Below are 14,676 nucleotides of genomic sequence, written 5' to 3' on the forward strand. Positions count from 1 at the left end.
ATACCCAAACAACTTGAATCTTCAGGTTAAAAAAATAAGTAAAAAAATAGAAATTCTAGATAGAATTCAAGACAGAATTCAGAAGAAAATAATATGTTACAAATCAAATTTTATCACAAGTTTGCTTATTTCTTTAGTGGTTAGCTTTACAATTTTTCCTTATATTGAGTTGAAAATTTAGGCACTTTAAAATGGCCTAGTAGAAACTTATTGAAATGTTTGTAATACAGACTCAAACAGAAAAACCTTGATAGAAATGCCATACATAGATATATAGGTGCTCTATTTTATAAACATGGATATATAGGCATGTAACAAATACGTTGTTATGAATCGGTACTGACTCAATGACACCTAAAAACAACAAATACATTCACTTATATTTATGTGCCTGCATATATGTGAATGTATTTGTTACCTGCCGACTCCACAGCACATAACCACCACCACCACCAAATATATGAACTTATTTATTAGCTATACAAGTTCAAAGATTTGAATGATTGCCATAGTAAAGTTAGATGAGATTGGTTTGCCACTAACTTCTCAAAATATCTTAGAGCATTCTCATATGTTAAAAAGAATGCAGTATTCCTTCACTTTTCCCCACTTCAATTCTTTACTCACATCTATCTCTGTTTATGGAGCTCTGGTAGCATAGTGGCTACGAATCAGGCAGCTAACCTCAAGGTCAACAGTTCGAAACTACCAGCAGTTCCATGGAGAAAGATGACGCTTTCTGCGCCCATAAAGATTTACAGCCTCAGAAACCCTATACAGGGTCACTATGAGTCAGAACCCACTCCACGGCACATAACCACCACCATCTCTGTTTAACTCTACTCAATTATAATATCTCAGTTTACACATTGCTTCCCTGTAGAAATCTTTCCTGACTTTCTACTTTCCTATTAGTTTGAGTACTCTGGATCTGTTCTCGCAAAGCCCTCTTAAAACCCCATCATGGCACTGCTTTTACTATTGTAAATGCTCTAGAACCAATAAGCTTTTTGAATGTAGAAATCGTTTCTCCCTATTTACCATTATATGTGCACAGTAACTAGTTGTTGTTGTTAAGTGCTGATGAGTCAATTCCAATGCATAACCATCCTGTATAGGGTTTCTGTCGAGCCGCTGGTGAGCTTGAACCACCGACCTAGAAGTTTAAACGAATTTACAGTCTGATGCATTAGCCCACAACGCCACACCAGGACTCCATAGTAACTTGTTGTTGTTGTTGTTGTTAAGTGCCGTCAAGTAGATTCCAACCCATAGCGACCCTGTATAGGGTTTACAAGGAGCAGTTGGTGAGCTTGAACCACCAACTAAATAGTAGACAGGGATTATTTGTTAAAGAGAGTAGATAAATTAATGAACTCAAAGGGTTGATTTCACTTGGAAGTAAACAAAAAGTTGCCACATCAGTCTTCACTCTTATTAATGGATGGAAAGAAGTTTTGATTGACATTTTATTATGCTGGTCTATTTCTGCAGTTCACATTTTCTTCCCATATGTGTTATTAGGAATGGGGTGTGTGGCCCCATACAGTAACTAAACTGCAAACTACAAGGTCTACGATTCAAGCCCACCAGCCTCTCCATGGGCGAACAATAACGCTTTCAGTTACTGCAAAAAAATTAAACCCTTGGAAACCCTATTCATAATCACTATGAGCCGTAACTGTATTTAAAAACAACCAAAGTTATTAGGAAGAATGAATCAAAGTCTGAAATTTAGATTAAATTAAGAGAAATAAAGGTAATATTTAAACATTACTCCTTTCCAAGACACAACAAACATAATAGAAGATGTATATTGACATCTTAGAGCTGGCATGGCCATTAGATGGCATCGTTCACAGGACATAGTCACACAGAGAGACCAAGGAAGTGGGTATGGTTTCTTAATTTGAAAAGAAATACCCTCTTCATAGTACGTGGGTGTTCTTGTTAGATTTAAACATCCATTCCTGAACATCTGAAATTTGTTTTCCTAAGTCAGTAAGACAGCTTTATAAAAAGCCTAATCACTCTGATACCTAAGTAGAAAGATTCTGTTAGTCTACAGTTCCATCTAACTTATTATAGTTAATTTTTTATAAGAAAAATTTCATTAATTGCCTTGAAATCCATTTTTTACAACGATGCCATTTTTAATAGTGCATTGAAAGCTATATTCTTTTATCCCATGTCATAGATGCCCAGATTGGGAAATGTTGGCTGTTCACATGATTGCAAAAATATAATAAAATAATTTTTTTTCTCAGTTTGTTGGTTAAGGGAATATGTTAAATAAGCATTTGTGTTTAGATGCTTTGTTCTTTGAGAAATTGGGGCAGTACTGACAGTCATTGAAAATGCTTACTTTTCTCAGCAGTAAACATATGTTTCCATTTCAAAATAAATTATTTAAATGTAATGCTTTAATTAGTAATATAGTAAATCGATTAGCTTTTCACTTACCATGTCATTGTTGTTGTTACGTGCCATTGAGTCAGTTCCAATTCATAGTACCCTGAATAGGGTTTCCGAGGAGTGGCTGGTGGATTTGAACCACCGGTCTTTCAGTTTGCAGACCAGTGCTTATCCTGTAGCTGCACACCAGTACTCCTTTTACCATTTGATGTTTAGTGCCACTGAGTCATTTCCAACTCAGAGCAACCTTGCATACAGTTTCTAAGGAGCAGATGGTAAGTTTGAACTGCCATCCCTGTGGCTCAAATAGACCTTTTGTTCTAGCACTTATCCTACAGTGCCACACCAGTACTCCTTTACCATATTACCAGGTATTATTATATCAATGATACCATAGAAAAATCACACATTTTCACCCATCTGCTTTTGATTATAGTAGTTATTCTGCAAAGAAATATCTACTTATTGAAAAGCATTCTGACAAGGAATGTCTACTTATTGAAAACCATACCAAAAATGATTGTAAGAGGAGAGGTAAGGCTTCTTGAGGACCTAGACTGTGTTGAGAACCTACCAAACACTGTGTCCCTTGATCTTCACAACAATGATTCAGAAACAGTTGAACATCATAAAGAAATGGCTCTCAACTTGGCTATATATTAGAATCTCCTGGGGTGAAAATGCTTGTAAATTAACAAAATACGGGTCTCATGTTTGGTTATGCTGACTTAATTATGGGACACAGCAACATCAGTATATTATTAAAACTCCAGAGATGAGAGCAATATATATCCAGTTTTGATAACCACTGATGCAGGTCACCGGTCAAAAGCCAAAGGACCTGACACTGTGTTTCTCAAATTTGTGTGTACAGATCACCTGGGGAATCTTAGTAAACTACAGCATTTGATTCAGCAAATGGGGTTGTTGTTGTTGTTGTTAAGTGCCGTCGAGTCGGTTCCAACCCATAGCGACCCTGTACAGGGTTTCCGAGGGTACAGCCCCCCAAACTGCAAGGGTCCAGATGATGTGGATATTTCTAGTGCATGTCCATCTCAAAGTTCTATAGTCAGACGCAGTATTTCCCCTTCTCATCCTTTCTATTACTTACTCATGATACGTCCTTGCATACGCTTCTAACTTCTCTATGTTCCTCTCTTTTTTTGGTAAAAGAGAATTTTTACAGAGTTGAGAATTAATCTACCTAAAATCTTTTATATAGTGATTGTCACATAAGTACTTGGAGTCCTTGTGTGATGCTGTGGATTAATGCTCTGGACTATGAGGTCGGTTTGTACTGCAAGGTCAGTGGTTCAAGTTCACCAGCCACTCCTTGGAAACACTATACAGGGTCACTATGAGTCTGAACTGACTCGATGGAATGGCACTTACAATAACAACAACATAAGTTCTCAGATTTTAGCTCTTATTTGTCTTGTTTTCCTTTCTTGACAAAGTAGCTATAAACTGAAATCTTGATTCCAGACCCAACCTGATCTAAAATCCCTTTGTCCCCAAATCGTTCAAGGTAGCCCTCATGTAAAAGATTTCCATTTTTTATTAAGATAGCCTTTTGCCATATTTTATACTTTTCAGGAGTTTTCCTTGACTTGAGTAGAAAGTAAGAGTTATCAGAGAGATACAAGAAGCAGGAAAGGCATGACACATATTTCTATTTGCTGTGTAGTAGCAAGTATGTGGATATTAAAGCTTTTTTTGGAAAGCAACAACATTCATTTCTGTTTTCAGGAACCACTCTCTCTCGGAGATTTTATCAGTGATTTGGAGACTTTCCAATTGTCTGTCTTTCTTTTGCTGGCAGGAAAGAAAAACTCAATTCTTCTACAAAAGTTCCAGAAGGATCTGAACACTGGTGTTTTCAACAATCAGGAGAATGAGATCCTGAAGCAGATTGTGAAACATGATAGGGAGATGGTCCAGGCTATTGCCCCAATCAATTATCCTCAAATGCCAGCCCTGAATTCCACATCCTCAACCACAACTCCCACTGCTAGGATGAGGACACAATCTCCACCAGTGTACACAGCAACCAGTCTGTCTCACAGCAACCTGCATTCCCCCAGCCCCAGCACACAGACCCCCCAGCCATCAGCCATCCTCTCCCCTTGCTCCTACACCACAGCAGTCTGCAGCCCTCCTGTACAGAGCCCGTTGGCAACTCGAACTTTCCACTATGTCTCCCCTACTGCTTCTCAGTTGTCACTTATGCAGCAGCAGCAGCAGCAACAACAACAACAACAACAACAACAACAGCAGTTACAGCAGTCCCAGCCTCCGCAGACTCAGCATCAACAGCAACCCCAACAGCCACAGACACCTAGCAGTTCCACTCCGAAAAATGAAGTGCACAAGAGCAGTCAAGCACTTCACAACACCAACCTGACACGAGAAGTCAGGCCCCTCTCTGCCTCACAGCCCTCGCTGCCCCATGAGGTTGCCACTCTGATTTCCAGACCTCACCCGACTGTGGGCGAATCCCTGGCCTCTATCCCTCAACCCGTGACAGCCATCCACAGCACTGGCCTTCAAGCTGGGGGCAGGGGCACCGTCCCTCAGCGAGTCACCCTTTTCCGACAGATGTCATCGGGAGCCATTCCCCCCAACAGAGGAGTCCTTCCAACGCTTCCTCCACCAGCAACTACTCTTCAGAGAGAGTCTTCCTCAGTCTTAAACACAGACCCAGATGCAGAAAAGCCACGATTCGCTTCAAATTTATGATCCCTGCTCATTGTCAAAGCAGCAAGAAATACTGTAATAAACTGAGAACATTCTCAGATCTTATTTGACTCTATCTCCTGATAGATCACTATAGCCTACTATGAAGAGATATTTTAGACAGCTCTGGCATACATGCAAAATGTAAAAAAAAAAAAAAAATTAAAATATATATATTATACATATACTATTAAATATATATTTAAATTCCCCAAGAGAAGTTCAAAAGATCTGTTTAGTATCCAGTGTTATATGTCTTCCTTTCTTTAAATCATTAAAGGATTTAAAATGTTGTTGTAAGATTATTTATTTTGAACCTACTTTGACTTAATTCCTTTGATATATGTATTTCTCTATTTTATGAAGAGTTCTTGGATTCATTGGAAACAAAACTTTGATTTTAAAAAGGCAATTCAAATGAGCTACTGAATAGCACCAGTCAAAACGGTTTCATTAGCTGTGTATCTGTATCCAAATTGTTAATCATTAATTATGGAGGATTAACCAGTAAATCTCATTTTTTAGATCTAAATTATACTTTGGTGCTTTCAATTTTGAATTAGGTTAAAGAACATACTGTAAGCTTGGTTACAGTAGGAAAACTAGCCTTGCCATACATGTTCATTGATCTTACTGAAAGCTGAGGGGTACCTGTCTTCATGTGTTACCGGACTCTTACCAAGACTCAATCTTTGTTAGTTGTAAATAACTTTGCAACCCAAACAAAAATAGCGATTCTGTGTTGTATGAAGGTAAAATCATTGTTCAAGAATTTAGTTTTATTGCTTCACTTCAAAACTTAGAGTTTGAAATTTTACAAACTTAATTGTGACAATTATTCAACTGTAATGCAATGGCTTGAAAGCTACAATATTATTTTAACCTGCTATGTTTTATGCAAAATTGTATGCTCGATTCTACAAATTGCTTGTATTACACCAAAAAAAAAAAAAAAAAATCATTACTTTTCTTTCTTCTTGTCATAATCAAGCATCTGAAAATAGGCCCTGCATGCTTTTGGGGGGGGGGGGGGGGGGGGGGGGGGGATAGGTTCAAATCAGTCATTGTAGGAGAAGGCTTACAGTATTTCTCTTTTCTAGAAAAATATAAACATTAATTGCCTATCTTAAAATTCCTATAAGACTGACTTGGATCGCTAACTTAAGTCTAGAAGTGAGGTTTTTCACTTTCATTTAATATTAATACTATCATTATTTTAATATTTTGTAAACCACAGCTTGATTTGGAATTGTGTGTTCTGTGTCTTCACTGTAGTTGGTAGTTTACTGTGGTGTTAATTGGAAGAAATAAACACAATATGCATCATGTCTGTTTGGGAACACACACTTTGCTCTATGTATATTGTAACTAGTTGGTTAGTAAATCATAAGGCATGTGGTGACTAACAGTCCTTAGATAGGAGGTTTGTTGTTTTAAATATGCTTAAAATAGTATGAATCCAGAGAAGGAAAGCAGAGAAGGAAAGCAGGTTGAATGTATGTAAGCATTGTTCATTTGTTTGTTTGTTTCCTTAGCTCTTTACATGATCTGTGAGCATCCACTTCTTTCAAAGAAGTTCCTTAGTAATCTTTTGTGCCTAATGCATCCCACAAATGTGGTGCATGACTAGAAGACAACTGGAAGATTCCTAATCAACATCTGTAAATAGCCCACGTTTAGAGACTGACCTAAAGTGAAGGTATTCAGTATCTTTGACACTAGTCAAAGAAGAATTTATGAAGATTACACATTACAGGTGGCAGGGCATCCTGATAAACTTAAGACAGAAAACAAAAATTCTACAGTGGACCATGGTACCTGTTATGCCTTTTACCTATAATACCAAAATGAGTTGTTATTTTAATTTTTACCAAATCCCAACAGTGTGGAAGTAATCAACAATGCTAGTCAATGTTATTAATAACATGCTGATGACATATGATGGTGTGTCAGGAATGCTGTACAAAAAGGATTGTTCAGTCTACCTAAAACCTATGGGAAATCTGCAAGACCATTTATATATCCATGCAAAACTTCTTTATTTAAGATATTGAGAATTAAATTCAATTTATTAAGATCATGTAATGATCCTTTAAATTACTAATGGTGTACATCTGTTAGGATTAATGGGTCTGGTAGTAGATATTTTTTATATATACATATCTATATAAACTTTTTTGTTTTGTTTTTTATTTTGTGCACTATTGAGAAACATAAGCAAAATTGAATTGCATGGTCTTTCAGTGCAACCATAAGTTTTTATTCATTTTGTAATAGAATGGGCAATAAAAGGGAAAAAACAACAACTAAGGTTTATATGTTAAAAATAAAATGGTACAGGGTAAATTATATACATATATATGTATGAATGTATATATACTTAGGTTAAGAAAAAAATTGACTCACATTCCTGTAATATAAAGGTTTGTTGCTAGTTGAAATGACCTCTTTTCTCTGTACATACTTAAGCCCATAAATATGGAGTTTTAATTTGTACAGAAAGGAATGTATTATTGAAAAGATTGAGCTTTCTGCTGCTGGAAAGATAGTTGAATAGCTGATTCTTACAACTGTATGATCAGGGACAAGTTAGATTATTTCTTTTGTCTTTGCTCAAAGCCATAAATATATAAATATATATATAAATATTATTAATAAATTCAACAGAAAATAAACTAAAATCAAGAATATTTTATTTTATCAATAGACTCTAATCAAACTTTTTTGTTTTATTAATGAGTACAGATTTGCCTTGGTCCTTCTGTCTTTACATCATAAGATTTCCAAGAGAGTTTATACTTGATTCTCTTTAAAAACTGAATTCTACATATTCTCTAACTGTAGAAAGAGAAGACATTTAATAGAACATGAGTTTTCAATCATTTTTGTGTTTTACCTCTTGCATACAGTAGAAGCTGAGTTTGTTTTAGTCTTTGCTCTATACCTCCTTAGCATGTGGTGTCCAATTTCAAAGTACAACCATTCTTAGTGCTATTTTTCAAAATGGCAGTGGTAAATGATGGTTCCACAATTTATTTTTACAGATCTATTTTGTTATAGCCCTTTGGCTAGTGAAAGAACTTCGCCGTATAAATGGCTTTTGAATTAGACTGACAAGCCTGAGATGGGGTTGATGACAGAGAAACCAAATAACCAAACATTTGAGAGAAATGTAAAGATATATGATAGGAGTGGCAATGAGTTATAGTCATCAAATAAATAGCATCTCTCCAGGTCTCAATGGCCACTTCATAAATGAATAATCCCCTGATGGGATGTTATGCCACTTGAAAAAAAGAGATTATCTTGCAATTTACAAGCTTAAATGAGCATAATGTCTGCAGGATACTACAGAATACACAGGCAAGTTATTAGAATAATTCCTGAAGGGCATAGATAATTTAAATAATATAATACAAATTTACAATTTTAGATGTATTATCACCAAAACTGAATTATTTATACTCCATAGTATTAATTATCTCAATGATCTTTCAGAATATCTTTTTAAATTTATATATTTTCTTTTTCAGCATAGATTTTTATCTTTGTTAATTTTGCTGTTACCTTGCTTCTACAGACCTCATTCCTATCATTTATAATATTAAACCACTTGAAGATTTGTCTCCACACTTTCTTTATCCTTCCAGAAGATGAGTCACAACACCCTTGTGTGGTTATTTCATTTATATATGCTCTCCCAAGCATAGTTTCATGACATGTTCTGCATATTTTGAAAATGACTTATCTGGTAGCATGCAAAAGAAACATAGTCCCCATGGAATAGCTAGATGCTGAACATTCATAGCTATTTTGGCCCTAAAAAGAATGGTAAAAAAATTAAGCAAATGTGACTGGTTGCATGCACTGAATTGTTAGCTTAGTTCTATAATTTTATCTAAGGTGTCCTTTTTCAAGGAAAATAGTATAGAACAAAGTCAATTTTCTGGTCAATTCAGGGTTAATTACACATATATTGCCCCTCAAAAGTAATGATTTTCTTAAGCATTTTGATTAGTTTCTTTAAAAATTAAACCATTTATTTTTTTTAGACAGCTCAGTAACAAAATAAAGCATGGGAAGAATCCCCTGCTTTTAAAAGAACAACAAAAAAAGTCTAGATTGCCTCTTTGAATTCATGAAGGCTTCAAAGCAAATCTGGTATGAAGACCCACAATCCTCCACCTCCCATTTTGGAATATTTGAACAAAGGACATATTTTCCAGGGCAATGACATTTCTATTAGTATCTGTCAAGTTCTTTGTGCTCATTTTTGAGATGATTGAGAATATGAATTTCTCTATATAGAAATGATTTTATGACATAATCACAAATCTTTTTTTAGAAAGGTATCTTCATTTTTTACAATTGTCTAAAAGAAAATATGAATGATTTTATATTTTATTGCTTTTCAATTTTGACTACTCTCTTAAGTCATTGTTCCCTTTTTCTCATATCATAATGTTTCTCTTTCTGCTACTAAAGAAAAAGGTAAGTGTCAAGCACATAGTGCAGGGACAAGGGTTATGTGATCAAGACGTTCACCTCAGGTATAAAATTTAAGAATATACCAAACAATTTAGTAATCAAGATAAATAAGATTTTCATGCAATGTCGTTATAGAGTAAAAAAAGACTGAAACACAATTTTAAATAAATACAGGATCTGTCCCTATATTTGCTCACCACCCCCACTTGCCTCACCCTAATCCCAGTCCAGTTCTCTATTCAAGCTTTAAAAGGACCAAGCAGGAATTTGAAAGATTTCTATGACAGAAGAATTCTTGCCAGATTTTATGCCTGTAGCACCTTGAGAATTGTTTAAATCTGATATTCAAATATAGGGTTGTGAATTTGTTTTTCAGTTTTCTGCTATAGACTGAAAGAGTAATGTATCCACTTCTATAAAAATAATTATCATTTGCTAACACAGGGAATATGCTTTTCAAAATTATGGATGTTCAACAGAACACAGCTGATAGGGATAATCAGCCTTTCAGCATGGCTGCTAAGTATCATAGGCTTAAGAACAGAAATTGAGATAGAAATTATGGGTTTCAAAACCTTCTAAAAGACTTTTAGTATCAAACCAAGGGTTTATACTTAATCTGTTTAATGTTATGGAACTAAGATTATTAATCAAGAGGTTGTTGTTAAGTGCCATTGAGTCAATTACATCTCAGCTACCTGGTACAGGTTTTCTGAGGAGCAGCTGGTAGGTTTGAACCACTGACATTGTGGTTAGAAGTCCAGTGCTTCTCCTACTTTGCCACACCAAGACCCACGTTGAAAGATGTGCTTTGCTAATGTGAACAGAAATGGAATAATTTGTGATTAGATAATATTGGAGGCTATTTAGTACTCTATAAAGTATTGTGAGCTGAGGCAATACTTGACATGCATAAGAAAAGGAAAATAGGGGTCAGGAAAATATTGAGACAGAAAGAGTAGAAGTTGAAAGAAGGGAGTGGATTGATAAAATAATTTTGGTAAAACTGAACTTAATGATGACCACATTCATCACCGATATGGGGAAGTGAGAGAAAAACAGCAGTGAAGCTGCAAGCTAAGCCCTACAATGTTCAATAGACTCCTGTGGACCCGGGTGGAGATCTGGTCGGCCAGCAGTGTGGCAAGACCTGGGGACTTTTGGGCCCAGAGACAGTGATATAACCATAGAAGACTAGAGTGGAGAATGAAACATGCAGCTGATTAGGAGAGAGGGCATATGCACAAGAATGCCCACACTTGCAGATAATACCCACTTGACCTGGCTTCAATGACTGGATGATCAGAGCACAACTAGAAGAAGAAAGAAGAGGGAAAAAAGAGTAATCTAATACAATTTGATGAACTTGACCTACACCTATAGATGCAGTAGCTTAAAAGAGAGAACAAATCTTTACAGCAAGAATCATTCCCACCCCCTCCATACACAGAGTAGACCGGGATGGACAACTTAGCCATTGGCTACCCAAAATGGGGGAAGGAGGGCTACAAAGGCAAGAAGTGACTGGCTTACTAGCTTTCTGAGGGATCCTAGATCCAGAGGGAGTGAAGGAAGGTAGAATCTCCACTGAGTAGGATCCAATCTGTCTAGGCGGGGCTGAGGAAATGATACGCTGATAGGTCTCTTGTGATACAATAGTGAATAATTGTTATCAGGACAGATTGTGAGGGTTGGAAATGTAAAGATAGATGTTTTGTAGCAAGGAGGGGTTTGATTAACTTTTCAGTCTAGGAGCTGAGGTCCCTGGGACCATCAAGGGAGAAGAGCAGAGAGCGGGACCCTACCCAGAGAAGCAATGATGCTTGAGATGGAGGCAGAGATGTTGACGTGGAGAGATGAAGCAGCTGGGGAGTTTAGACCCAAAGAGCGAGAGGGGCTGTGTGCTGAGGACTGAGGTGGGGGGTGGTGGAGGGAGGGGGCAGGGCAGGCTTGTGGTGTATACCCTTTGGTTAGTTGATGACTCATGAAGGGGATTGTAACCATGGCAATGAAAAGATGTATGATAGGATGAATGTAAAACTAATGTTCTCCCATGTAAAGTATCACATAATTCACAATAAAACATTAAACAAACAAAAAAAAGATGATCTTAATTCTACAAATCTTGCTAGAGGTATTATACAAAGATGGATATTAAATGGGTATCCTTTAGAGCTGCTTCTTGTATTCTCAGTCATCCTTCACTCCAAATGGAAATTTATTTTAATTGATAATCTTTAAAAGCAACACTCAAGCAAAGGATACTATTTATTTATTTGAGATACACATCTTAGTTAATTAGTAAATAAAATGATTATTCAAAATGTAAAACTCTTTTGTTTCTATCACTAGTGATAAAAAATTCAGTTATTCAGACATTTTCTTGGATGTAATTAAGTTATACAAAAATTCCAGTTTTACCAAAACTGATTATGGCTTTCCTTAAAGAAACTTCAGATTTGTAGCTGTAAAGAGATTGTTTCAAATCCCTTCATTTCTATTACATTTATGAGGGGAATTCTTAAGAAATGAGAGACATTTTAGAAGGAAAAGAGTGTAATGTAGCACAAAGATGTTTGAAAGATTCAAAAAGAGTTTGTGAAATGTATTCTTATTTTTTTCTTGAAATGTATTTGTCCAAGGCCTTAGTTTCTAAGCTTTTAAAAATAAAGTTCTTTGCCTAACTATTCTGGACTCTTTACCTACCAAAACTACTAAAATTCTATTGAAAATACACACTTCTAAATTGAATAGATTATCCTATGACATTCTCATATGCATAATGAAATAATGAAGCAATTCCTTTGTGAAATATAAATATAATGAAGTAATGCCTTTGTGAAATATTAAATAGAATTTGTATCTGTGATAGCCATCTAAATTATCTCTGCCTCTTGTCTCAGCACAGCAAATTTTTTAAAACACACATACTTTGATGGCAAATTACCTTGCAAAACAGAAATTGTAACACTCTTAACAGATAGATAGTTCTATATTCAGGGCCACAGATCCGAAGACTAAAAGGTAAGATGACTTTGAAGGGTTTAATGAAGATTTACTTTAGAATATATAGCTTAGAATATGGATTGTTATGGAGGGGATGTTTTCCAGGACTGGGAGAACTTGTTAAAATGTAAATTCTGAATCTGTATACCTGGAATGGAAAGGCAAATTCTCGGCAGAGGGTGGAAACAGAATGAACAAAGTGATGGAGTTTTCTAATGACTTAATAACATATTTCCTTTTCTATCTTTCGTGTATTTTTATAGACTCTTTTAAGCTTTTTCAAGTATTTCATGGATGTCATCCTTAATAATGTTTTAATTATTCTCCTTGTTTGCTATGACAAATCTCCTCAACAAGAATGTGTTTTTATTTATTGTTGTTTTTGTTAACTGTGGAGTTGATTCAGACATGGCAACCCTGTATAGGGTTTCCAAGCAGCGGCTAGTGAATTTGCACTGCCTACATTCTGGTTCAATAAACAATATTCTTATCAACAGAAAAGAGATTGAAGTTGTCAAAGACTTCATTCTTCTTGGATTAACTATCAACACTCATGGAAGCAGCAGTCAAGAAATCAAATGATGTATTGCATTAGGCAAATCTGCTGCACAAGACCTTTTTAAAGTGTTGAAGAGCAAAGAAGTCAGCTTGAGGACTAAGGTGCACCTGACCCAAGCCAAGATACCTTCAATAACCTCATATGCATGCCAAAGCTGGACAGTGAATAAGAAAGACCATAGAAGAAGATGCCTTTGAGTTATGGTGTTGGAGGAGAATATTGAAAGTGGCATGAGATGCCAAAAGAACCAATAGATCTGTTTTGAAAATCGTACAGCCAGAGTGCTCCTTGGAGGCCAAGATGACCAAACATCATCTCTCTTGCTTCAGACAGACATACTGTCAGGAGGGAACTGTCACTGGAGAAGGGCATCATGTTTGGTAAGGTGGAGGGTCAGAGAAAAAGAGGAAGACCACCAGCGAGATGGATTGGACAAGTGGCAGCATTGATGGACTCAAGTGTAGTAACAGTAGTGAGGTTGGCCCAGGATCTGGCAGTGTATTGTTCTGCTGTGCATAACGTTGTTGTGGGTCAGTATCAACTCAATGGCACCTAACAACAACAAATTCTGTCCCATTTTAAGCTTGTTGATAAATATTTTGCGATTTCCTTTGGGATTCAAATCTTTGCTTAAAGCACATATTTTTCAGCTGCATTATAATGCACTGGACCTCAAGATAGGTTTGAACCATAAGGTTGTTGTTGTTAAGTGCCATCGAATCAGTACCAACTCATAGTGACCCTATGCACAGCAGAACGAAACACTGCCAGATCCTGGGCCAGCCTCAATATTGTTGCCACGCTGAGTCCATCAATGCTGCGACTTGTCCAACCCATATTGTTGGGGGTCTTCCTCTTTTTCTCTGACCTTCCACCTTCCCAAACACGATATCCTTCTCCAGTGACTGGTCCCTCCTGACAATATGTCCGAAGTATGAGAGATGAAGTTCGGCCATCTTGGCCTCTAAGGAGCATTCTGGCTGCACTTCTTCCAAAGTGGATCTGTTGATTCTTTTGGCAGCCCATGGCACTTTCAATATTCTCCTCCAACACCATAATTCAAAAGCATCAATTCTTCTACAGTCTTCTTTATTCACTGTCCAGCTTTCACATGCATATGAGGTTATTGAAAATACCATGGCTTGGGTCAGGCACACCTTAGTCATCAAGCTGATGTCTTTGCTCTTCAACACCTTAAAAAGGTCTTGTGCAGCAGATTTGCCTAATGCAATACGTCGTTTGATTTCTTGATTGCTGCTTCCATGAGTGTTGATAGTTGATCTAAGAAGAATGAAGTCCTTGACAACTTCAATCTTTTCTCCATTGATAAAAATGTTGTTTATTGGTCCAGTGGTGAGGACTTTTGTTTTTTTGACATTGAGATGTAATCCATATTGAAGGCTGTGCTCTTTGATCTTCATAAGTAAATGTTTCAAGTCCTCTTCACTTTCAGCAAGCAAGGTTGTATCATC

The 14,676-nt window shown here is 36.4% G+C and overlaps 1 protein-coding gene across 1 annotated transcript in view; it reads left to right on the plus strand.

The window, feature by feature from the left end:
- The window catches only part of HCN1 (hyperpolarization activated cyclic nucleotide-gated potassium channel 1), a 689,786-nt gene extending 684,632 nt beyond the window's left edge, over positions 1-5,154 (plus strand). The window contains exon 8 of the mRNA XM_006865746.1: positions 4,238-5,154. Coding sequence (XP_006865808.1) covers positions 4,238-5,154 — 917 coding nt within the window. The remainder of the gene's footprint in view (positions 1-4,237) is intronic.
- Positions 5,155-14,676: the final 9,522 nt, after the last annotated feature.

This window comes from Chrysochloris asiatica, unplaced genomic scaffold (assembly GCF_000296735.1).
Source record: "Chrysochloris asiatica unplaced genomic scaffold, ChrAsi1.0 scaffold00082, whole genome shotgun sequence".
In the NCBI taxonomy this organism is placed as follows: Eukaryota; Metazoa; Chordata; class Mammalia; order Afrosoricida; family Chrysochloridae; genus Chrysochloris; species Chrysochloris asiatica.